Here is a 24,621-nt window from a genome sequence, read left to right on the forward strand (position 1 = left end):
CGTTGGATGGCTACCCGAACGCTACGGGTTCTGACAGGGTTTACCTGTTGAAGCGAACGTCGAATAGACACGTGACAAGGTTCATTCGCCTACAACAGCAACACGTGCTAAATGACTACGCTAAACTTGCCACAGCTTTGAAATTAGAATTCAGTGGTTCTGCAACTCGCAAACACGATAGCTCACTGGCTAACACGGTCAAACAAGCTCGGAATGAACACCCACAAGCTTACTATCATAGGCTTCGTTCAGCTTACTTTGGCCTACTCACTGAAACAGGCATGGAAGACCTGTTACCATTTAAACAAATGTTCCTGTCGAACATGTATCCCACCTTCATTACCTACTTGGGCACTGCAGCCCACATTGGCTTGCCTATCTTACAACTCAGAGAGCTTGCAAGCACAGCTTTTGAGGCATCAAAAGCTCGCAACGCCAAGAGCCCTGACCACTCGGTTTTGAAGTTTGACCAGGAGCACTCACTCCAGTCAGAGGGTGCATTATCAGGTATTGGAGCGTTAAGAGATGACGCACAACAACAGTTTCTACCACGAAACCATGATTCCAATAACCTCCGCGGTCGAAATAACTGTAAAGTACGTCGCCATCAAAACGACTACCGCTACAATCGACCTGTTCACTACGTTCCTGCACCCAACCCACACAAAGTGTCAGAGCACAAGGGTAACAAAGGGTTGAAGGATGATCAAAACGTAGACCAATGTTCTCCAGAAGTTCCACTACGTGAAGAACTAAAGCGAGAAACATTTGAGAAAAGGGTAAAAGATAAGTCACAAGGACTAGACAGGAAATTACCGGACACCAGGTCCGCAGGAATTAACACCCATAGCAAGGACGTTAAAGTTCAAATTTCTCCCGCTCTCATTCAAGACCCTATCCAGGGCCCGCTTGATCAAGAAACAAGCCCCCGGGCTTTGTCTATAGACTCTGATACAAAGGTTGCGAAGAAAAAGGTCAAACGCTTCGTTAAAGCCAAGCCCACTCAAAATCGTAAAAGTCAATCTGCTTCCACCTTGAACAGAATTGACACATCACGTTGTTGCGAAAGACCACTCCACTTTGTGGGGAATATGTTCACTAAACACGAATCGAAACGACCATACCTGGAAACAGTCCTGGAGGACTGCTTAACTTGTCATGCGCTAATTGATTCGGGTGCGACAATATCACTCATCTCTCAAACATTGTTTGATGATCTAAAAAGGGCTTTGAAGCCAACTAAACGTTGGTTAAAAGTGGAACGATGCGATACTACACTTCGAGGGGTCACTCAGACTACCTCGCCTCTCACATTGAGAGTCATGCTGAAACTACACTTCAAGGACTTATCGCTCGTCCACCCTGTGTATGTTACTAGCCTCGAAACTGTACCCCTGCTACTTGGAGCAGACTTGATGGATCGGTTACTCCCATTGATGGATTGGAAAACCAACCAGGTATGGTCACAGGCCACAGTGCCTTCTCCACTGACCACACTGTCTTCCCCTAACGCTAGCTGCAACACAGTCAGTCACGAGGGATATCTGTCAAAAGCACCCCTTGGGAAAAAGACGTTTAAAACCCTCTTGGGGCAGAATCCGATCCAAGGAGATATTACGATATCTCAACACATTCCATCAGCCAATCTGATTGACACTTCTTTTCATGATTTCGAGCCAGCTGTCTCTGTTAATAAGCAACTTCCCTCCTCCGTGCAGTCGTGCAATACGGTAGTTGAGATGAACTCCTCTTGCCCTTCGGACATTTCCGCAAGCACTGCGGCTGTCTCAGCAAGAAAAACATCGATGCGCAGAGTATACTCTGCTTCCGATGATACACCTTCTGCTTTGTGGGGGACTGTCAACCCTTACAATGACACTAATGGCGTCAGTCCAGCAACTGACCCGATGACTCCCACTGGTGAAACACTTTGCGATATCACAGACCGATATCCTCGTCTCAGTTCGCAGGTACTGAAGCGGTTGCCACAAGCGGTAGTGACTGACAGACCTCGACAGCCACTAAGGGTGTTGAAGCACAAACACCAGGAGATTTGGTTGAAAGGTTGCAGCCATTCTCATAATAACGCGGCCACTGACAACTCGTACATAGGGTCCGAACCTTTCGTTTGCGCCTCGGATACCAACACCACATGCTGGTGGGGGGGTCCCGAGACACAAAGGGGGGGAATAGTAGCCCAGACCCATGATGAGCCTTATCGAGGCCGGTGGGGGGGTCGAGACTACGGACAACACCGTACGAGGCCGCCAGAGCATAAATCAAATCTAGTTGTAAACTACCCTTTGAGAACAGTGAGGAGCAGACAGGCCCCTAGACGGGGATTATCTTAGAACACATCGAAGATATTACTGAGGTGTACCACACTGGTCGTAAAGGAAGTCCAATGGACTTGTCCACCTCCAAAACAAATGGCAACAATAATCATTCCTTGCCATGTGTAGTAGTCACTACAAGACAACTAGTAAAATGCTCTAATCATGTATTCCTGTAGGATAACATTTCAGGATAAATCGGTAGGACAACTGGACCCCTTGAGTACCAGTACCAATACCACAGTCAGCCCAGCAACACTCAGTAAGAGGATTAGTAACCTCACAAGTTAAATTGCTATTGATAATAACAACATAGGAGTCACTCAGAGTGCAGCGCGGGGAAGGGAATCTCCATTGCACTCTTCCAATGGTTACACACGCCACTAATAAATAGAACCCTCCGTTCAGGAGAAAAGTTATTAGAAGGCAGGAACCACGATCACACCACGTACGACTGGTCTAATACTTCCGTCATGAGGTTAGCTCCTCCGTGGATAACATAGCTATGAAGTATACTTCTTCATACCTACCTCCACTACAATAGTGGAAGACAGTGACTGGTAGTAAAACCACTACAGACTCCCTCGACACCAATTCTGACTGACCTCCAGGCATTGACCTGAAAATTACCTGACTACGTCAGACTCATTCTGAACAAGTTGTAATCTGCCAGGATACTTGGTTTCCTTCCCTTGACATGTGTGCTTGCGTACGCATAAATGCACATGTACAACGGAACATCCAATTAGGATTTATGCTAGGATCACTTAAGGGTCCGAGCAAAATACCAGCCTTAGTAAAGTTGAACACTTATTTTGAGGCCTTTAACTCTACAGCTACAGCACTCACCAGTTTTCTTCTCAGAAGTCCATAGGTCATCCCTGTAGACTGCCCAAAACTAGTGCCTTACAGCTGTAGACGTATCATATAGTATCACAACTTAGGATAGTACCCTAACCAACACCCCGCCAATTAGAAGAGCCCTAGATATGACATTAGACAATGCCATGATAGGGTCATTTTGCCAAGACCATGGACGTAGATAGAATACAGTCCAATTAGATGGTTAAGGTGGCATAACTATATTTTGTTTTGTTTATGCTTTCATTCATTTTGGTTCATTTTCTTCGGCATGTAGAAAGTGATAGAGCCATAAACAACTTCCCCATACAACCATCAGTTAGTGCCACATGTCACACGCTCATTTGGGAGGAAATGTAATGATATATTTCATGAGTGTGTGTGCGTTGTTAACATCTGCCTAAGTTACTGCCCAGATCTTCCAGTCTGGACGACCAGACGACGGGTCCGGAACGGCGATCCCAATCCGGACCTCCGCTGCCCAGCCATGGAGCAGACTTCTTCATTTGCAGACACCCTACCCGGGTCGACCACACCAGAGGGGGGACTGCAACAGCGATCACCAACTGGACATCTGCTGTCCAGCCATGAAGGAGACTTCTTCATTTGCAGACACCCTACCCGGGTCGACCACACCAGAGGGGGGACTGCAACAGCGATCACCAACTGGACATCTGCTGTTAAGCCATGGAGCAGACTTCTTCATTTGCAGACACCCTACCCGGGTCGACCACACCAGAGGGGGGACTGCAACAGCGATCACCAACTGGACATCTGCTGTTAAGCCATGGAGCAGACTTCTTCATTCGCAGAATCCCTACCCGGGTCGACCACCAGATGGGGACCACAACGATGGTCCACAACCAGGACAACCCACGGTCATTTGTATGTTGGTTTGCAACATGCAGGTTAATCGCAAGATTGAACCCGACTGTCATGACGTTGGGTTGGGGGTAGGTTTATGACTGTCATAAATACCTCTTTCCCCCTTTATCTCTCTCCCTACTATAACTGATGTGACATAAGGAAACCCATGGGTTAACATAGATATTCTGGGTAACATCAGAAGTTGGGGGAAATGAACTATATTCTGGTAATCCGACCAACTGAACATATGCGGTGGTACTTAAGGTATATTATGTCAGTTCGGTTGCCCTCTGACACATTCTCATCAATGATAGAATGACATAAACTCTACTGTGGAAAGTCTAAACGTCAGAGGTATCGGATTCACATGGAATTGTTGTTTAATTCAAATGTTTGAATATGAAATTATTTGTGAAGAGATGAAATTTAATTTTAGCTTCCAAATGAGAGATGTGTTTTCATAAGTTTGGGCTTCTGCTCAACTAGGGGCCCGCCCCTGTGAAGAGACATGGGTAATAGACTTTTCAGACACACCCCTCTCCCTCCACTATAAACGCCATTGACAAGAATATAACTTCCTGTTCCGGGCACACCAGGATGACGATCCGGTGTCAGAATGGTTCAGATAATAACTACAGAACTAAGCCAACAGCAGCATGGACTTTGATTGTGAATGGTATGAACTTTGAACTCGTATTCACTACAGAAGTGATATCTCCTAGCCGTTGAGTTAGCAACAGTTGCTACAAACGCAGGTTAGGAAGGACAGTCCGAGTATCCCGTCTACTACACACAACGTTACTCCAACGTCTCCAGTGACTACCAGAGACATTCTTCAAAGGACAGAGGACTCGGGTTGGCGACACGGTCCATCTACCACCAACCTACTGAAGCGCCGCTCAGAGTAAATATTTATTGCATTTTCCTTTTCAAATGGGCGGTAATTTAGAATGCATAAGATACTGTATTTACGATAACACAGCTTCGCCTATGTTCCAGTCTCCCGCTCTTTCACTAAAACCCAGCCCCCCCCCTTTCCTTTGTGTAACAAGCTGTCATGTCTATTCCGCCCGCTAGGGACGTTTTCTTTATGACGGCACTTTGTAATCAAGTTGTGATTTAATTGTGTATGTGTGTTTCTGTGTGATTAGTTAGGTATTTAGTAAATAAATAATTAAACCCAATTTTGTATTGCTGATTCAACTTGTTAGCCAGGATTCTTGCAGATAATCAAGGATTTACAAATTTCAGATGAGACTGAATAAAATGACGATTAATGTGACTGCTATGGATGTAAAATATTACTAAATCTTTAAGAGTTTATTCGAAAGATAACAGCTCTATAAATATTATTTCGTGGTGTCCCTCTCTAGTTAATTATGTTTACATGATTAGTTCAATCAGGTAATATTAATTACGGAGAAATTATTTTATAGAATAGCATGTCATATCAATTAATCTGGCATAGTCAAAGACACGTGCTTATAGTAATAGGACGGCTATAGTAGGTCATGTTATAGCTTGTAAGAACTGATAGGCGCTGTTGGAACTTTGACTCTTGTTTCAAGTAGGAGAGATATAACAGAGCAGATAAAATCCAATGTTAATTGGGGGAGAGGGGGAGAGGGGGAGAGAGAGAGAGAGATGGGAGATATGGAGAGAGAGAGATGGGAGATATGGAGAGAGAGAGAGAGAGAGCGAGAGAGAGAGAGAGAGAGAGAGTAGCCGCTGTCTTGGCAGGAACTAATGGGGATCCATAATAAACCCCAGGAAGAGTAGCTGTTGTCTTGAAGGAACTATTGGGGATCCATAATAAACCCCAGGAAGAGAAGCTGCTGCCTTGGCAGGAACTAATGGGGATCCATAATAAACCCCAGGAAGAGTAGCTGCTGCCTTGGCAGGAACTAATGGGGATTCATAATAAACCCCTGGAAGAGTAGCTGCTGCCTTGGCAGGAACAAATGGGGATCCATAATAAACCCCTGGAAGAGTAGCTGCTGCCTTGGCAGGAACTAATGGGGATCCATAATAAATCCCAGGAAGAGTAGCTGCTGCCTTGGCAGGAACTAATGGGGATCCATAATAAACCCCTGGAAGAGTAGCTGCTGCCTTGGCAGGAACTAATGGGGATCCATAATAAACCCCTGGAAGAGTAGCTGCTGCCTTGGCAGGAACTAATGGGGATCCATAATAAACCCCAGGAAGAGTAGCTGCTGCCTTGGCAGGAACTAATGGGGATCCATAATAAACCCCAGGAAGAGAAGCTGCTGCCTTGGCAGGAACTAATGGGGATCCATAATAAACCCCAGGAAGAGTAGCTGCTGCCTTGGCAGGAACTAATGGGGATCCATAATAAACCCCAGGAAGAGTAGCTGCTGCCTTGGCAGGAACTAACGGGGATCCATAATAAACCCCAGGAAGAGTAGCTGCTGCCTTGGCAGGAACTAACGGGGATCCATAATAAACCCCTGGAAGAGTAGCTGCTGCCTTGGCAGGAACTAATGGGGATCCATAATAAACCCCTGGAAGAGTAGCTGCTGCCTTGGCAGGAACTATTGGGGATCCATAATAAACCCCTGGAAGAGTAGCCGCTGTCTTGGCAGGAACTAATGGGGATCCATAATAAACCCCAGGAAGAGTAGCTGTTGTCTTGAAGGAACTATTGGGGATCCATAATAAACCCCAGGAAGAGAAGCTGCTGCCTTGGCAGGAACTAATGGGGATCCATAATAAACCCCAGGAAGAGTAGCTGCTGCCTTGGCAGGAACTAATGGGGATCCATAATAAACCCCTGGAAGAGTAGCTGCTGCCTTGGCAGGAACAAATGGGGATCCATAATAAACCCATGGAAGAGTAGCTGCTGCCTTGGCAGGAACTAATGGGGATCCATAATAAATCCCAGGAAGAGTAGCTGCTGCCTTGGCAGGAACTAATGGGGATCCATAATAAACCCCTGGAAGAGTAGCTGCTGCCTTGGCAGGAACTAATGGGGATCCATAATAAACCCCTGGAAGAGTAGCTGCTGCCTTGGCAGGAACTAATGGGGATCCATAATAAACCCCAGGAAGAGTAGCTGCTGCCTTGGCAGGAACTAATGGGGATCCATAATAAACCCCAGGAAGAGAAGCTGCTGCCTTGGCAGGAACTAATGGGGATCCATAATAAACCCCAGGAAGAGTAGCTGCTGCCTTGGCAGGAACTAATGGGGATCCATAATAAACCCCAGGAAGAGTAGCTGCTGCCTTGGCAGGAACTAACGGGGATCCATAATAAACCCCAGGAAGAGTAGCTGCTGCCTTGGCAGGAACTAACGGGGATCCATAATAAACCCCTGGAAGAGTAGCTGCTGCCTTGGCAGGAACTAATGGGGATCCATAATAAACCCCTGGAAGAGTAGCTGCTGCCTTGGCAGGAACTATTGGGGATCCATAATAAACCCCTGGAAGAGTAGCTGCTGCCTTGGCAGGAACTAATGGGGATCCATAATAAACCCCAGGAAGAGTAGCTGCTGCCTTGGCAGGAACTAATGGGGATCCATAATAAACCCCAGGAAGAGAAGCTGCTGCCTTGGCAGGAACTAATGGGGATCCATAATAAACCCCTGGAAGAGTAGCTGCTGCCTTGGCAGGAACTAATGGGGATCCATAATAAACCCCAGGAAGAGTAGCTGCTGCCTTGGCAGGAACTAACGGGGATCCATAATAAACCCCAGGAAGAGTAGCTGCTGCCTTGGCAGGAACTAACGGGGATCCATAATAAACCCCTGGAAGAGTAGCTGCTGCCTTGGCAGGAACTAATGGGGATCCATAATAAACCCCTGGAAGAGTAGCTGCTGCCTTGGCAGGAACTATTGGGGATCCATAATAAACCCCTGGAAGAGTAGCTGCTGCCTTGGCAGGAACTATTGGGGATCCATAATAAACCCCTGGAAGAGTAGCTGCTGCCTTGGCAGGAACTAATGGGGATCCATAATAAACCCCAGGAAGAGTAGCTGCTGCTTTGGCAGGAACTAATGGGGATCCATAATAAACCCCAGGAAGAGTAGCTGCTGCCTTGGCAGGAACTAATGGGGATCCATAATAAACCCCAGGAAGAGTAGCTGCTGCCTTGGCAGGAACTAATGGGGATCCATAATAAACCCCAGGAAGAGTAGCTGCTGTCTTGGCAGGAACTAAGGGGGATCCATCATAATCCCCAGGAAGAGTAGCTGCTGCCTTGGCAGGAACTAATGGGGATCCATAATAAACCCCAGGAAGAGTAACTGCTGCCTTGGCAGGAACTAATGGGGATCCATAATAAACCCCAGGAAGAGTAGCTGCTGCCTTGGCAGGAACTAACGGGGATCCATAATAAATACAAATAAAAACCACAAATACCACAGTGAAGTATTCATTTGTTTTTGCTCTGTGTTTTTTCAGGGCGTGTGAGAACATTTAAACCCGACTTGATTCCAATTGGAAACAAAAAGAAAAGCTCTATTGTGTAGTTATATGAAGAGGATAAAACACCAGAGAAGAAAAAGCGTCACTTGATCTCTAAAATAAAGAAACCTTTTGCAACAAATTCATTATTCGAATACACCTGCCTCTCCTTTCTTTTAGCTTCAGTGAGCACTGATGCGGCAACGGTCTGTAATGCCGATCAAGTCACACTTCCTGCTTCCCTCTGCTCTCCATAGTAACAGGTCACAGTGGGTTAGTCACTGGTAAATGACAGCCTGTGGTGGTAGCATTTGAGGATAGAGCCTTTGATTTCACCAACCCCCACCTCACCTATTAAAAACAAGGTGCAACCCTTCACCATGCATGCACAAACACACAGAAAAATTGAGAAAGAGAGAGAAGGAGAGAGAGAAACAGGGAGATAGAGAGAGAGAAGGAGAGAGTGAATCACCTGAGAAGCTGCCCAGCATGGTGTCACTGTTGTCTCCTCCATCAAACACCTCTAGAGAATCCCAGTTCTGTTCAGTCACAAAACTGATCACCTGGATCTGAGGAGGGAAGAGAAAGAGGGGATTTGAGGAGAGGAGAGGTGAAGAGAGGAGAAGAGGAGAGGACAGGACAGGAGAGGGAAAAAGAGGGAATGAGAGAAGAGAAGAGGAGAGGAGAGGAGAGGAGGGGGAGGGAGGGAGAAAGGGAGGGAGGGAGAAAGGGAGGGAGAAAGGGAGGGAGGGAGGGATGAAGGGAGGTGAGAGAGGAGGAGAGACAGGAAAGGAGAGAGAGGTGAAGAGAGAAAAGAAGAAGAGAAGAGAGAAGAGGAGACCAGTTTCAACCTAGCCCCTTCAATGAGTCAACCTAGCCCCTTCAATGAGTCAACCTAGCCCCTTCAATGACTCAACCTAGCCCCTTCAATGACTCAACCTAGCCCCTTCAATGAGTCAACCTAGCCCCTTCAATAGGTCAACCTAGCCCCTTCAATGAGTCAACCTAGCCCCTTCAATGGGTCAACCCAGCCCCTTCAATGAGTCAACCTAGCCCCTTCAATGAGTCAACCTAGCCCCTTCAATGAGTCAACCTAGCCCCTTCAATGAGTCAACCTAGCCCCTTCAATGAGTCAACCTAGCCCCTTCAATGAGTCAACCTAGCCCCTTCAATGAGTCAACCTAGCCCCTTCAATGAGTCAACCTAGCCCTTTCAATGAGTCAACCTAGCCCCTTCAATGAGTCAACCTAGCCCCTTCAATAAGTCAACCTAGCCCCTTCAATGAGTCAACCTAGCCCCTTCAATGAGTCAACCTAGCGCCTTCAATGAGTCAACCTAGCCCCTTCAATGAGTCAACCTAGCCCCTTCAATAAGTCAACCTAGCCCCTTTAATGAGTCAACCTAGCCCCTTCAATGAGTCAACCTAGCCCCTTCAATGAGTCAACCTAGCCCCTTCAATGAGTCAACCCAGCCCCTTCAATGAGTCAACCTAGCCCCTTCAATGAGTCAACCTAGCCCCTTCAATGAGTCAACCTAGCCCCTTCAATGAGTCAACCTAACCCCTTCAATGAGTCAACCTAGCCCCTTCAATGAGTCAACCCAGCCCCTTCAATGAGTTCAGGTCCCCCCACCCCCCTATCTCTCTCTCTCTCTCTACAGTGGAAGTTCAGGTCTAGATAATAAACAGTAACAGCAGCTAGGAATAAAGTGACTAGGCAACAGGATATATAATAGACAGTAACAGCAGTATACTGTATGTAGGGGTAAAGGATAGATAATAGACAGTAGCAGCAGTATACTGTAGGTAGGGGTAAAGGATAGATAATAGACAGTAACAGCAGTATACTGTAGGTAGGGGTAAAGGATAGATAATAGACAGTAACAGCAGTATACTGTAGGTAGGGGTAAGGGATAGATAATAGACAGTAACAGCAGTATACTGTAGGTAGGGGTAAAGTGACTAGACAACAGGATAGATAAGACAGTAACAGCAGTATACTGTAGGTAGGGGTAAAGGATAGATAATAGACAGTAACAGCAGTATACTGTAGGTAGGGGTAAAGGATAGATAATAGACAGTAACAGCAGTATACTGTAGGTAGGGGTAAAGGATAGATAATAGACAGTAACAGCAGTATACTGTAGGTAGGGGTAAAGGATAGATAATAGACAGTAACAGCAGTATACTGTAGGTAGGGGTAAAGTGACTAGCCAACAGGATAGATAATAGACAGTAACAGCAGTATACTGTAGGTAGGGGTAAAGGATAGATAATAGACAGTAACAGCAGTATACTATAGGTAGGGGTAAAGGATAGATAATAGACAGTAACAGCAGTATACTGTAGGTAGGGGTATAGGATAGATAATAGACAGTAACAGCAGTATACTGTAGGTAGGGGTAAAGGATAGATAATAGACAGTAACAGCAGTATACTGTAAGTAGGGGTAAAGGATAGATAATAGACAGTAACAGCAGTATACTGTAGGTAGGGGTAAAGGATAGATAATAGACAGTAACAGCAGTATACTGTAGGTAGGGGTAAAGGATAGATAATAGACAGTAACAGCAGTATACTGTAGGTAGGGGTAAAGGATAGATAATAGACAGTAACAGCAGTATACTGTAGGTAGGGGTAAAGGATAGATAATAGACAGTAACAGCAGTATACTGTAGGTAGGGGTAAAGGATAGATAATAGACAGTAACAGCAGTATACTGTAGGTAGGGGTAAAGGTTAGATAATAGACAGTAACAGCAGCGTATGTGATGATATGTGATGAGTCAGTGCAGTTAGTGGATTAAGGGTCAATGTAAATAGTCTGGGTAGCTCTTGGGTGAACTTTTTAACTGAATATGTAGTAGTCTTATGGCTTATGGCGGGTAGAAGCTGTTCAGGAACGGTTTAAAGGCCGTTCAAGACAGACTCAATGAAAAGCTTCTGGAAAGGAGGGTGCAAAATATAGCGGTAAGATCCTCAGAGGTTTATACCTGTATTCCTGATCCTTCTGGGACCGTGATCTTCCAGACACAGTTGAGGCTGTTGAGATAGGGCTCAGGAAAGCCAGGAGACAAGATGGTACCGGTCCGCTGGGTCAGATTACCTCCACATGGAACTGGACAGGAGGGAGGGAGGGAGGGAGGGAGGGAGGGAGGGAGGGAGGGAGGGAGGGAGGGAGGGAGGGAGGGAGGGGTGGCAAAGACGGTTACTCTTCCAACGGTGGAAGACATTATCCATCTGTGTTTCCAATGTGTTAACACAGTGGAAGACATTATCCATCTGTGTTTCCAATGCGTTAACACAGTGGAAGACATTCTGTATCTGTGTTTCCAATGCGTTAACACAGTGGAAGACATTATCCATCTGTGTTTCCAATGCGCTAACACGGTGGAAGACATTATCCATCTGTGTTTCCAATGCGTTAACACAGTGGAAGACATTCTCCATCTGTGTTTCCAATGCGCTAACACGGTGGAAGACATTATCCATCTGTGTTTCCAATGCGTTAACACAGTGGAAGACATTCTGTATCTGTGTTTCCAATGCGTTAACACAGTGGAAGACATTCTGTATCTGTGTTTCCAATGTGTTAACACAGTGGAAGACATTCTCCATCTGTGTTTCCAATGCGCTAACACGGTGGAAGACATTATCCATCTGTGTTTCCAATGTGTTAACACAGTGGAAGACATTATACATCTGTGTTTCCAATGTGTTAACACGGTGGAAGACATTCTGTATCTGTGTTTCCAATGTGTTAACACAGTGGAAGACATTCTCCATCTATGTTTCCAATGTTAACACAGTGGAAGACATTATCCATCTGTGTTTCCAATGTGCTAACACAGTGTTCCCTGCTTGCTGCCTGATCTTCATCTGGTGGCTGCACTGGAGCGTACAGGTGAACATCTGCCTCATCAGTGGGTTTCAAGGAGTGTGTGCGCGTGTGCGTGTGTGTGTGTGGCTAGCGTGTGCTTGTGTGTGCTTGTGTGTGCTTGTGTGTGTGTGTGTGTGTGTGTGTGTGTGCGTGTGTGTGTGTATGTGTGCGTGACTAGCGTGTGCTTGTGGCTAGCGTTTGCTTGTGTGTGTGTGTGTGTGTGTGTGTGTGTGTGTGGGTGTGGGTGTGGGTGTGGGTGTGTGTGTGTGTGTGTGTGTGTGTGTGGGTGTGGGTGTGGGTGTGGGTGTGGGTGTGTGTGTGTGTGTGTGTGTGTGTGTGTGTGTGTGTGTGTGTGTGTGTGTGTGTGTGGGTGTGTGTGTGTGTGTGTGTGTGTGTGTGTGTGTGTGTGTGTGTGTGTGTGTGTGGGTGTGTGTGTGTGTGTGTGTGTGTGTGTGTGTGTGTGTGTGTGTGTGTGTGTGTGTGTGTGTGTATGACCCACAGCAGTACTGCTACCTGTGTGATCGCATGGCTGCGTTTGGACTGGTTGCTAGGGGCGATGGGAATGCTGGCAGCCTACATCAGTCTGGGAGGGGCTAGTTAGTTAGAGTCCCTCCTTATCAGAGGAGACAGGTGTGTCTCTGTGTCCTACCTATACAGGTGTGTCTCTGTGTCCTACCTAAACAGGTGTGTCTCTGTGTCCTACCTATACAGGTGTGTCTCTGTGTCCTACCTATACAGGTGTGTCTCTGTGTCCTACCTATACAGTTGTGCCTCTGTGTCCTACCTATACAGGTGTGCCTCTGTGTCCTACCTATACAGGTGTGCCTCTGTGTCCTACCTATACAGGTGTGTCTCTCGGTCCTACCTATGCAGGTGTGTCTCTGTGTCCTACCTATACAGGTGTGTCTCTGTGTCCTACCTATACAGGTGTGCCTCTGTGTCCTACCTATACAGGTGTGTCTCTCGGTCCTACCTATGCAGGTGTGTCTCTGTGTCCTACCTATGCAGGTGTGTCTCTGTGTCCTACCTATACAGGTGTGCCTCTGTGTCCTACCTATACAGTTGTGTCTCTGTGTCCTACCTATACAGGTGTGTCTCTGTGTCCTACCTATACAGGTGTGTCTCTCGGTCCTACCTATACAGGTGTGTCTCTGTGTCCTACCTATACAGGTGTGTCTCTGTGTCCTACCTATACAGGTGTGTCTCTGTGTCCTACCTATACAGGTGTGACTCTGTGTCCTACCTATACAGGTGTGTCTCTGTGTCCTACCTATACAGGTGTGACTCTGTGTCCTACCTATACAGGTGTGACTCTGTGTCCTACCTATACAGGTGTGTCGCTGTGTCCTACCTATACAGGTGTGTCTCTGTGTCCTACCTATACAGGTGTGTCTCTGTGTCCTACCTATACAGGTGTGTCTCTGTGTCCTACCTATACAGGTGTGCCTCTGTGTCCTACCTATACAGGTGTGTCTCTGTGTCCTACCTATACAGGTGTGTCTCTGTGTCCTACCTATACAGGTGTGCCTCTGTGTCCTACCTATACAGGTGTGTCTCTGTGTCCTACCTATACAGGTGTGACTCTGTGTCCTACCTATACAGGTGTGTCGCTGTGTCCTACCTATACAGGTGTGTCTCTCGGTCCTACCTATGCAGGTGTGTCTCTGTGTCCTACCTATACAGGTGTGTCTCAGTGTCCTACCTATACAGGTGTGTCTCTGTGTCCTACCTATACAGGTGTATCTCTGTGTCCTACCTATACAGCTGGGTACGGAGGAGTTCCAGTTAGCCAGGGCGTTGGGGACAGTCAGACACTCTATGGCGGCGGATCCCTCTAATACGTATCCAGGGGAACACTCAAAGCGGATCACGGCTCCCACAGCAAAGCTGTTCCCCATCCTCCGCCCGTTCCTGGGCTCTGGGACTGAAGTGCACTGGGTGGCACTGGTCCTCGGCACCGCTGTCGAGGAAGAGAAGAAGAGTGTTGTCTGGGCACTGTAGCTTAGTGATTATCTAGGACCCTGTGTTTCTCCTGACAAGGGAAACTCCGGTCCCCTAATTAAACCTTATTGTTGGAGAAAAAAATAGTTTTTAAATGTTATTTTATAGTAGATCAGCTTTAATACTGCAGATACTGTAGATTGTGGCTTTCTATCAATGTAATTGTCTGTATCATTTCCAATCCCCCATATGTAACCTTTATTTAACGTGGAAAGTCAGTTAAGAACAAATTCTTATTTACAATGACGGCCTACCCCCGGCCAAACCCGGACGACGCTGGGCCAAATGTGCGCCGCCCTACGGGACTCCCAATCACAGCCGGATGTTATACAGCCTTAATTTGAACCGAGGTCTGTAGTGATGCCGATAGTGGACAGCCTTGTTTTACTCCTCTAGACAGTTTAATACTTTCTGAGAAGTAGACATTATTTACTATTTTACACCTATGGTTACTATACATGACTGTAATCCATTGTATAAGAGATTCTCCAAAATTAAAAAGTCCAGGCATTTATGTATGAATTCTAGTCGTACTTTATCAAAAGCCTTTTCAAAATCAGCTATGAAAACCAGGCCTGGTGTCCCAGATGTTTCATAGTGTTCTATTGTTTCCAGTACTTGTCTTATATTGTCTCCAATGTATCGTCCATGTAAAAAACCTGTCTGATTAGGATTAATAATATCTGACAACATCTTTTTTAATTCTATGCGCCAAGCATTTTGCTATAATTTTTGCATCACATCACTGAACTGTAAGGTGACTCCAATGTTTTAAATGGACTGGATCTTTATATTTACCACCTGGGTCCTGTTTCAGTAATAATGAAATCAGACCTTTCTTGTTGAGTGTCTGATAATCTACCATTTTAAAAGGAGTGGTTACAACATGCTAATAACGGACCTCTGAGTACAAGGACAACGTTTTGATATACCTCAACTGGTATCCCATCCAGCCCTGGAGTTTGATATACCTCAACTGGTATCCCATCCAGCCCTGGAGTTTGATATACCTCAACTGGTATCCCATCCAGCCCTGGAGTTTGATATACCTCAACTGGTATCCCATCCAACCCTGGAGTTTGATATACCTCAACTGGTATCCCATCCAGCCCTGGAGTTTGATATACCTCAACTGGTATCCCATCCAGCCCTGGAGTTTGATATACCTCAACTGGTATCCCATTCAGCCCTGGAGTTTGATATACCTCAGCTGGTATCCCATCCAGCCCTGGAATTTGATATACCTCAACTGGTATCCCATCCAGCCCTGGAGTTTGATATACCTCAACTGGTATCCCATCCAGCCCTGGAGTTTGATATACCTCAACTGGTATCCCATCCAGCCCTGGAGTTTGATATACCTCAACTGGTATCCCATCCAGCCCTGGAGTTTGATATACCTCAACTGGTATCCCATCCAGCCCTGGAGTTTGATATACCTCAAGTGGTATCCCATCCAGCCCTGGAGTTTGATATACCTCAACTGGTATCCCATCCAGCCCTGGAGTTTGATATACCTCAACTGGTATCCCGTCCAGCCCTGGAGTTAGATATACCTCAACTGGTATCCCATCCAGCCCTGGAGTTTGATATACCTCAACTGGTATCCCATCCAGCCCTGGAGTTTGATATACCTCAACTGGTATCCCATCCAGCCCTGGAGTTTGATATACCTCAACTGGTATCCCATCCAGCCCTGGAGTTTGATATACCTCAACTGGTATCCCATCCAGCCCTGGAGTTTGATATACCTCAACTGGTATCCCATCCAGCCCTGGAGTTTGATATACCTCAACTGGTATCCCATCCAGCCCTGGAGTTTTCCCGGCTTTAACTGCATCAACAAGTTCCTCCTCTGTAATTCACATGAATCTGTACGGCTGTTAATTTGACATTATTAATAGAAGGAAAAAAATCCTTACAATTAACTTCAGTTAGAGGAGATGGAAATAAAATACAAATATGCTTAAAATATTTTGCTTCCTCTTTCAAAATATAGTTTGGTGAATCATGGATGAGTCATTTGTAACACGTTTCTGTAAATTATTTTTGGTAGCATTATGCTGAAGATCAAAACATGATTTAGTGCATTTTTCCCCATATTCCATCCAGTTTGCTTTATTTCAATAATATATTACACTGGATCTTTCTTGAATAAGTTCCTCCATTTCTTGTTGTTTTTCCTCCAACTTATTCTGTGCCTCTATGGTACAGTTTTTATTGCTGTCTAACTGTTCTGTTAGTCCTTCAATTTCCTTTGTTAATTAATATGGACTCTTTTGACCTAAATTGCTTTTTATTTTAAAAATGAGTATTGAATTGCATGGTCTCTAAAGGCACATTTAAAAGTGTCCCATACAATAAGGGGATCTGCTGTACCTATGTTATTTCTGAAAAAGTTTGTTATAAATTCTTCTGTCTTTGTGAAAAACAAGTTGTCATCTGTGACGGCCCCTCCCTGCTCTGTCTACTGGGTTGAGCTGTGCTGACTTCCTGCAGGAGATTGGTGGGCGGAGTAGGAGAGGTGGGCGGAGTAGGAGAGGTGGGCGGAGTAGGAGAGGTGGGCGGAGTGGGAGAGGTGGGCGGAGTGGGAGAGGTGGGCGGAGTGGGAGAGGTGGGCGGAGTAGGAGAGGTGGGCGGAGTAGGAGAGGTGGGCGGAGTAGGAGAGGTGGGCGGAGTGGGAGAGGTGGGCGGAGTGGGAGAGGTGGGCGGAGTGGGAGAGGTGGGCGGAGTAGGAGAGGTGGGCGGAGTAGGAGAGGTGGGCGGAGTGGGAGAGGTGGGCGGAGTGGGAGAGGTGGGCGGAGTGGGAGAGGTGGGCGGAGTAGGAGAGGTGGGCGGAGTGGGAGAGGTGGGCGGAGTGGGAGAGGTGGGCGGAGTAGGAGAGGTGGGCGGAGTGGGAGAGGTGGGCGGAGTAGGAGAGGTAGGCGGAGTAGGAGAGATGGGCGGAGTGGGAGAGGTGGGCGGAGTAGGAGAGGTGGGCGGAGTGGGAGAGGTGGGCGGAGTGGGAGAGGTGGGCGGAGTAGGAGAGGTGGGCGGAGTAGGAGAGGTGGGCGGAGTAGGAGAGGTGGGCGGAGTGGGAGAGGTGGGCGGAGTGGGAGAGGTGGGCGGAGTGGGAGAGGTGGGCGGAGTAGGAGAGGTGGGCAGAGTAGGAGAGGTGGGCGGAGCTGGATGGGTCGTCATTGCTAGTATCTATCCTTACCTACAGTATACTGCTGTTACTGTCTATTATCTATCCTTTACCCCTACCTACAGTATACTACTGTTACTGTCTATTATCTATCCTTTACCCCTACCTACAGTATACTGCTGTTACTGTCTATTATCTATCCTTTACCCCTACCTACAGTATACTGCTGTTACTGTCTATTATCTATCCTTTACCCCTACCTACAGTATACTGCTGCTACTGTCTATTATCTATCCTTTACCCCTACCTACAGTATACTGCTGTTACTGTCTATTATCTATCCTTTACCCCTACCTACAGTATACTGCTGTTACTGTCTATTATCGATCCTTTACCCCTACCTACAGTATACTGCCTTGTGGAAATTCTGTAAAAGTAATGTATATGCCAATTATTTGATGGTCCGACGACATTCTGTCCACTATCAATTAAAAAATAACATTTTGGTGCCAGAGAGAATGACCTAAGAAAGTAGTCAAGACGAGTATCTTGACGGAGCCTTCGTCATGTATATCTCACGAAGTCAGGATATTAAACCTCCTCCATGTATATCTCACGAAGTCAGGATATTTAAGCCTTCGTCATGTATATCTCACGAATTCAGGATATTTATTAAGCCTCCATATATCCACTAGTTCCGATATATCCATGATAAGACCATGAGGGTGATAGTTTGTAGTGTGATTTCCTTCATGATCAATTTGAGTTATTTAACCGTTATGGTGGAAAATTGCGAGATTATTTTAGAATAATTTTATTGCATCAAATGGTTGTTTTATGCAACAGAATAGAGGGTTCTGTTAAGAACTAATGTATCTTTCATTTGCTGTCCAACCTGTATTTTTTAGTCAAGTTTATGATTAGTTACTGATTAGATTAGGTGCCTCTCCCAAGATTTCTCCCGACATTTTGTTTGCAGTTTGGCTACTATTCTCATTGTATAACCACGATTTGTGCCGCTAAATATGCACATTTTCGAAAAAACCATATATGTATTGTGTAATATGATGTTATAGGACTGTCATCTGATGAAGTTTTGAGAAGGTTAGTGAAAATGTAATATCTTTTGCTGGTTTATTCGCTATCGCTAACGTGCATGAATCAATGCTGCTGTGTGGTTGGCTATTGTAGTAAGCTAATATAATGCTATATTGTGTTTTCGCTGAAAAACACTTAAAAAATCTGAAATATTGGCTGGATTCACAAGATGTTGGTATTTTTCATAAATGTTTTATGATGAGTATTTAGGTAATTCACGTTGGTCTCTATAGTTATTCTAGCTGCTTCGGTGAGATTTTGTGATGGTGGCTGCAATGTAAAACTATGATTTATACCTGAAATATGTACATTTTCGAACAAAACATATGCTATACAATAAATATGTTATCAGACTGTCATCTGATGAAGTTGTTTCTTGGTTAGTGACTATTTATATCTTTATTTGGTCGAATTTGTGATAGCTACCTATGCAGGAAAAAAATGGTGGAGAAAACAAAGTTGGGTCTTTTGCTATCGTGGTTAGCTAATAGAAATACATATTGTGTCTTCCCTGTAAAACATTTTAAAAATCAGAAATGATGGCTGGATTCACAAGATGTGTATCTTTCATCTGGTGTCTTGGACTTGTGATTTCATGACATTTAGATGCTAGTATTTACTTGTGGCGCTATGCTAGGCTATGCTAGTCAGCTTTTTTACTGATGAGGGTGCTCCCGGATCCGGGATGAGTACCAAGTAAAAGTTAACTATTGTGTGTGTGTGTGTGTTCTACTGAGGATGGGCCTCTGGGAGATAACACTGACAGAGGAGATTTACGATGTCTTTTGGGTGATATAACCTAAAGAGCATTCCAGAGAACATGAGTTAATGTTTCTGTTCTATACCGTACCAGGGAGACATGGTTCCAGGTTGGAGTCGGAGGGCCAGACCCTGGTCTCTACCCAATGAGAACTGTTGACACAGCAGATACTGTTCGTTATGAATTATAGGTATCTTTCATACAGATCTTAACCTTGTGACCCATTCTATACATCTGTTGTTCGTCATGTAGCTAGAAAAAGGGGTGTATCTTAGCTGTAAAAGACCTTTGTACTTTTGTCTCTGGGCCCTCAACGAATCATCTGAGCGTGATTCGTCGACCAGCCATCATTATCGTAGAGCACTCAATCGATTCACTTTTTGTGTGTGCGTTGTATTGACCTGCTCCCTTATTAATAAGTGATAATGATTTAGTTGAAGTGTAACTCTGACTTGTGTGATAAGTTGATCTCTACTCATTTCCACACCGTATTATAATCTCCCATCACAATCATAGGGTCTTGTATTGTTTGTGGGCTTGCTGATTTATTATACAGTTTATATTCTCAAAGATGCGTGGATCATCATTATTTGAACCGTATAGATAAATGAGCCATATCTGTTTATGGTCCAATAACACACAGTCCAATGACATACGGTCCAATAACACACGGTCCAATAACATACGGTCCAATAACATACGGTCCAATAACATACGGTCCAGTAACATACGGTCCAATAACATACGGTCCAATAACATACGGTCCAGTAACATACGGTCCAATAACATACGGTCCAATAACATACGGTCCAATAACATACGGTCCAATAACATACGGTCCAATAACATACGGTCCAATAACATACGGTCCAATAGCATACGGTCCAGTAACATACGGTCCAGTAACATACGGTCCAATAACATACGGTCCAATAACATACGGTCCAATAGCATACGGTCCAATGACATACGGTCCAATAACATACGGTCCAATAGCATACGGTCCAATAACATACGGTCCAGTAACATACGGTCCAATAACATACGGTCCAATAACATACGGTCCAATAACATACGGTCCAATAACATACGGTCCAATAACATACGGTCCAATAACATACGGTCCAATAACATACGGTCCAGTAACATACGGTCCAATAACATACGGTCCAATAACATACGGTCCAATGACATACGGTCCAATAACATACGGTCCAATAACATACGGTCCAATAACATACGGTCCAATAACATACGGTCCAAAAACATACGGTCCAATGACATACGGTCCAATGACATACGGTCCAATAACATACGGTCCAGTAACATACGGTCCAATAACATACGGTCCAATGACATACGGTCCAATAACATACGGTCCAATAACATACGGTCCAATAACATACGGTCCAATAACATACGGTCCAAAAACATACGGTCCAAAAACATACGGTCCAATGACATACGGTCCAATAACATACGGTCCAATAACATACGGTCCAATAACATACGGTCCAATAACATACGGTCCAAAAACATACGGTCCAATGACATACGGTCCAATGACATACGGTCCAATAACATACGGTCCAGTAACATACGGTCCAATAACATACGGTCCAATAACATACGGTCCAATAACATACGGTCCAATAACATACGGTCCAATAACATACGGTCCAGTAACATACGGTCCAATAACATACGGTCCAATAACATACGGTCCAGTAACATACGGTCCAATAACATACGGTCCAATAACATACGGTCCAGTAACATACGGTCCAGTAACATACGGTCCAATAACATACGGTCCAATAGCATACGGTCCAATGACATACGGTCCAATAACATACGGTCCAGTAACATACGGTCCAGTAACATACGGTCCAATAACATACGGTCCAGTAACATACGGTCCAATAACATACGGTCCAATAACATACGGTCCAGTAACATACGGTCCAGTAACATACGGTCCAGTAACATACGGTCCAATAACATACGGTCCAGTAACATACGGTCCAATAACATACGGTCCAATAACATACGGTCCAGTAACATACGGTCCAATGACATACGGTCCAATAACATACGGTCCAATAACATACGGTCCAATAACATACGGTCCAATAACATACGGTCCAATAACATACGGTCCAATAACATACGGTCCAATAACATACGGTCCAGTAACATACGGTCCAATAACATCTGGTCCAATAACATACAGTCTAATGACATACGGTCCAATGACATACGGTCCAGTAACATACGGTCCAATAACATACGGTCCAATAACATACGGTCCAATAACATACGGTCCATCTTCCTAGCGGGACTGTTTGGGCGATATGCAAATTCGGAAAGAATATAAAAAATTATATCATCACCCATTTTGAGTTCCTTTACCCTGAGTTCCTTTACCCATGGGGAAACTAACCCCAAGTTATGTTCCTCTATATGTATAGAATGAGTTCCTTCACCCATGGGGAAAGTAACCCCAAGTTATGGTATAGAATGAGCTTCTTTACCCATGGGGAAAGTAACCCCAAGTTATGTTCCTCTATATGTATAGAATGAGTTCCTTCACCCATGGGGAAAGTAACCCCAAGTTATGGTATATAATGAGTTCCTTTACCCATGGGGAAACTAACCCCAAGTTATGTTCCTCTATATGTATAGAATGAGTTCCTTTACCCATGGGGAAACTAACCCCAAGTCTGTTCATCTATATGTATAGAATGAGTTCCTTTACCCATGGGGAAAGTAACCCCAAGTTATGTTCCTCTATATGTATAGAATGAGTTCCTTTACCCATGGGGAAAGTAACCCCAAGTTATGTTCCTCTATTTGTATAGAATGAGTTCCTTTACCCATGGGGAATGTAACCCCAAGTTATGTTCCTCTATATGTATATAATGAGTTCCTTTACCCATGGGGAACGTAACCCCAAGTTATGTTCCTCTATATGTATAGAATGAGTTCCTTTACCCATGGGGAAAGTAACCCCAAGTTATGTTCCTCTATATGTATAGAATGAGTTCCTTTACCCATGGGGAACGTAACCCCAAGTTATGTTCCTCTATATGTATAGAATGAGTTCCTTTACCCATGGGGGAACGTAACCCCAAGTTATGTACCTCTATATGTATAGAATGAGTTCCTTTACCCATGGGGAAAGTAACCCCAAGTTATGTTCCTCTATATGTATAGAATGAGTTCCTTCACCCATGGGGAACGTAACCCCAAGTTATGGTATATAATGAGTTCCTTTACCCATGGGGAAAGTAACCCCAAGTTATGTTCCTCTATATGTATAGAATGAGTTCCTTTACCCATGGGGAACGTAACCCCAAGTTATGTTCCTCTATATGTATATAATGAGTTCCTTTACCCATGGGGAAAGTAACCCCAAGTTATGTTCCTCTATATGTATAGAATGAGTTCCTTTACCCATGGGGAACGTAACCCCAAGTTATGTTCCTCTATATGTATATAATGAGTTCCTTTACCCATGGGGACCGTAACCCCAAGTTATGTTCCTCTATATGTATAGAATGAGTTCCTTTACCCATGGGGAAAGTAACCCCGAGTCTGTTCATCTATATGTATAGAATGAGTTTCCTGTAACAATAGATATATTATATTCCTTCTGTTTTAGACATGTAAAGACTGATCATCTTTTCTTATTATCTAGAGACCTGTAGTTAACTATGTAGCACAGTTAAACACTATAGTTTGAGACCTATAGTTAATGTAGCACAGTTAAACCTCATAGTTAGAGACCTGTAGTTAAGGACCATAGAATACGTTTTCAGGTCGTGTCCCTACATTAAGTACGATCATACTATTAATGACAAAAGTAATAGATTAATGTCCCTACATTAATTATCAATAATAATATTAATAACACTGGTAATACAATAATGTCCCTACATTAATTATCAATAATATTATTAATAACACTGGTAATACAATAATGTCCCTACATAAATTATGATAATATTATTAATAACACTGGTAATACAATAATGTCCCTACATAAATTATGATACTATTATTAATAACACTGGTAATACAATAATGTCCCTACATAAATTATGATAATATTATTAATAACACTGGTAATACAATATTGTCCCTACATAAATTATGATAATATTATTAATAACACTGGTAATACAATAATGTCCCTACATAAATTATGATAATATTATTAATAACACTGGTAATACAATAATGTCCCTACATAAATTATGATAATATTATTAATAACACTGGTAATAAGCTGACTTCTGAAGTAGTAGTCTAACATCAATGCACCGCAGTCCCCAGAGAAACAAACGGAGCCGGAGAAACGGAGCCGGAGAAACGGAGCCGGAGAAAAGTTCCTCCATTAGAGAAAGACCAGAGGAGAAGTTGGGGGAAGGACAGGGAACAGCCCTTTAACCTACACTGCAATGTCTTTCCATTACGGAAGCATTACAACACACACACACACACACACACACACACACACACACACACACACACACACACACACACACACACACACACACACACACACACACACACACACACACACACACACACACACACACACACACACACACACACGATAGAGGGTTGGTACAGTGATAGGTTACCCACGATAGAGGATTGGTACAGTGAAAGGTTACTCCTGTGCCTAAAATCCCAGTCATCTATGAAAAACTCTTTGGGCTAGGGGGCAGTATTTTCACGTCCGGATGAAAAGCGTGCCCAAAGTAAACTGCCTGCTACTCAGGCCCAGAAGCCCAGAAGCTAGGATATGCATATTATTAGTATATTTTGATACAAAACACTCTGAAGTTTCTAAAACTGTTTGAATAATGTCTGTGAGTATAACAGAACTGATTTGGCAGGCGAAACCCCGAGCACAATCCATCCAGGGAAAAACATTTTTGAGCTCAATCTATTTTCCACTGGTTTTCTATGGCAATCCCTTTTTAATAGAAAATATGCATGCAGTTCCTATGGCTTCCACTAGATGTCAACAGTCTTTAGAAATTGGTTGATGTTTTTCCTTTGAGAATGAAGAAGTAGCCCTGTTATTTCCATGTGTCACTCCAGGTGTACTCTAATGTTTTGGTGCGCGCCACCTGGAACGTGCTTCACTTTGTTTTCATCCGGTATTGAGCTCAGTATTTCCCGTCTTAAATTTGATCGATTATTTACGTTTTAGGATACATAAATTTGGATTAGGAACGTTGTTTGAAATGTTTGGACCAAGT

The 24,621-nt window shown here is 44.4% G+C and overlaps 1 protein-coding gene across 1 annotated transcript in view; it reads right to left on the reverse strand.

Annotated features, from left to right (window-relative positions):
* LOC120027115 (CUB and sushi domain-containing protein 2-like) overlaps positions 1-24,621 on the reverse strand; it is a 176,662-nt gene that overhangs the window by 20,602 nt on the left and 131,439 nt on the right. Inside the window, exons 18-20 of the mRNA XM_038971953.1 lie at positions 14,116-14,319; positions 11,473-11,597; positions 8,955-9,051 (exon numbers count right to left, since the gene is read on the reverse strand). Coding sequence (XP_038827881.1) covers positions 8,955-9,051; positions 11,473-11,597; positions 14,116-14,319 — 426 coding nt within the window. The remainder of the gene's footprint in view (positions 1-8,954; positions 9,052-11,472; positions 11,598-14,115; positions 14,320-24,621) is intronic.

Source organism: Salvelinus namaycush, chromosome 32, assembly GCF_016432855.1.
Source record: "Salvelinus namaycush isolate Seneca chromosome 32, SaNama_1.0, whole genome shotgun sequence".
Classification (NCBI taxonomy): domain Eukaryota; kingdom Metazoa; phylum Chordata; class Actinopteri; order Salmoniformes; family Salmonidae; genus Salvelinus; species Salvelinus namaycush.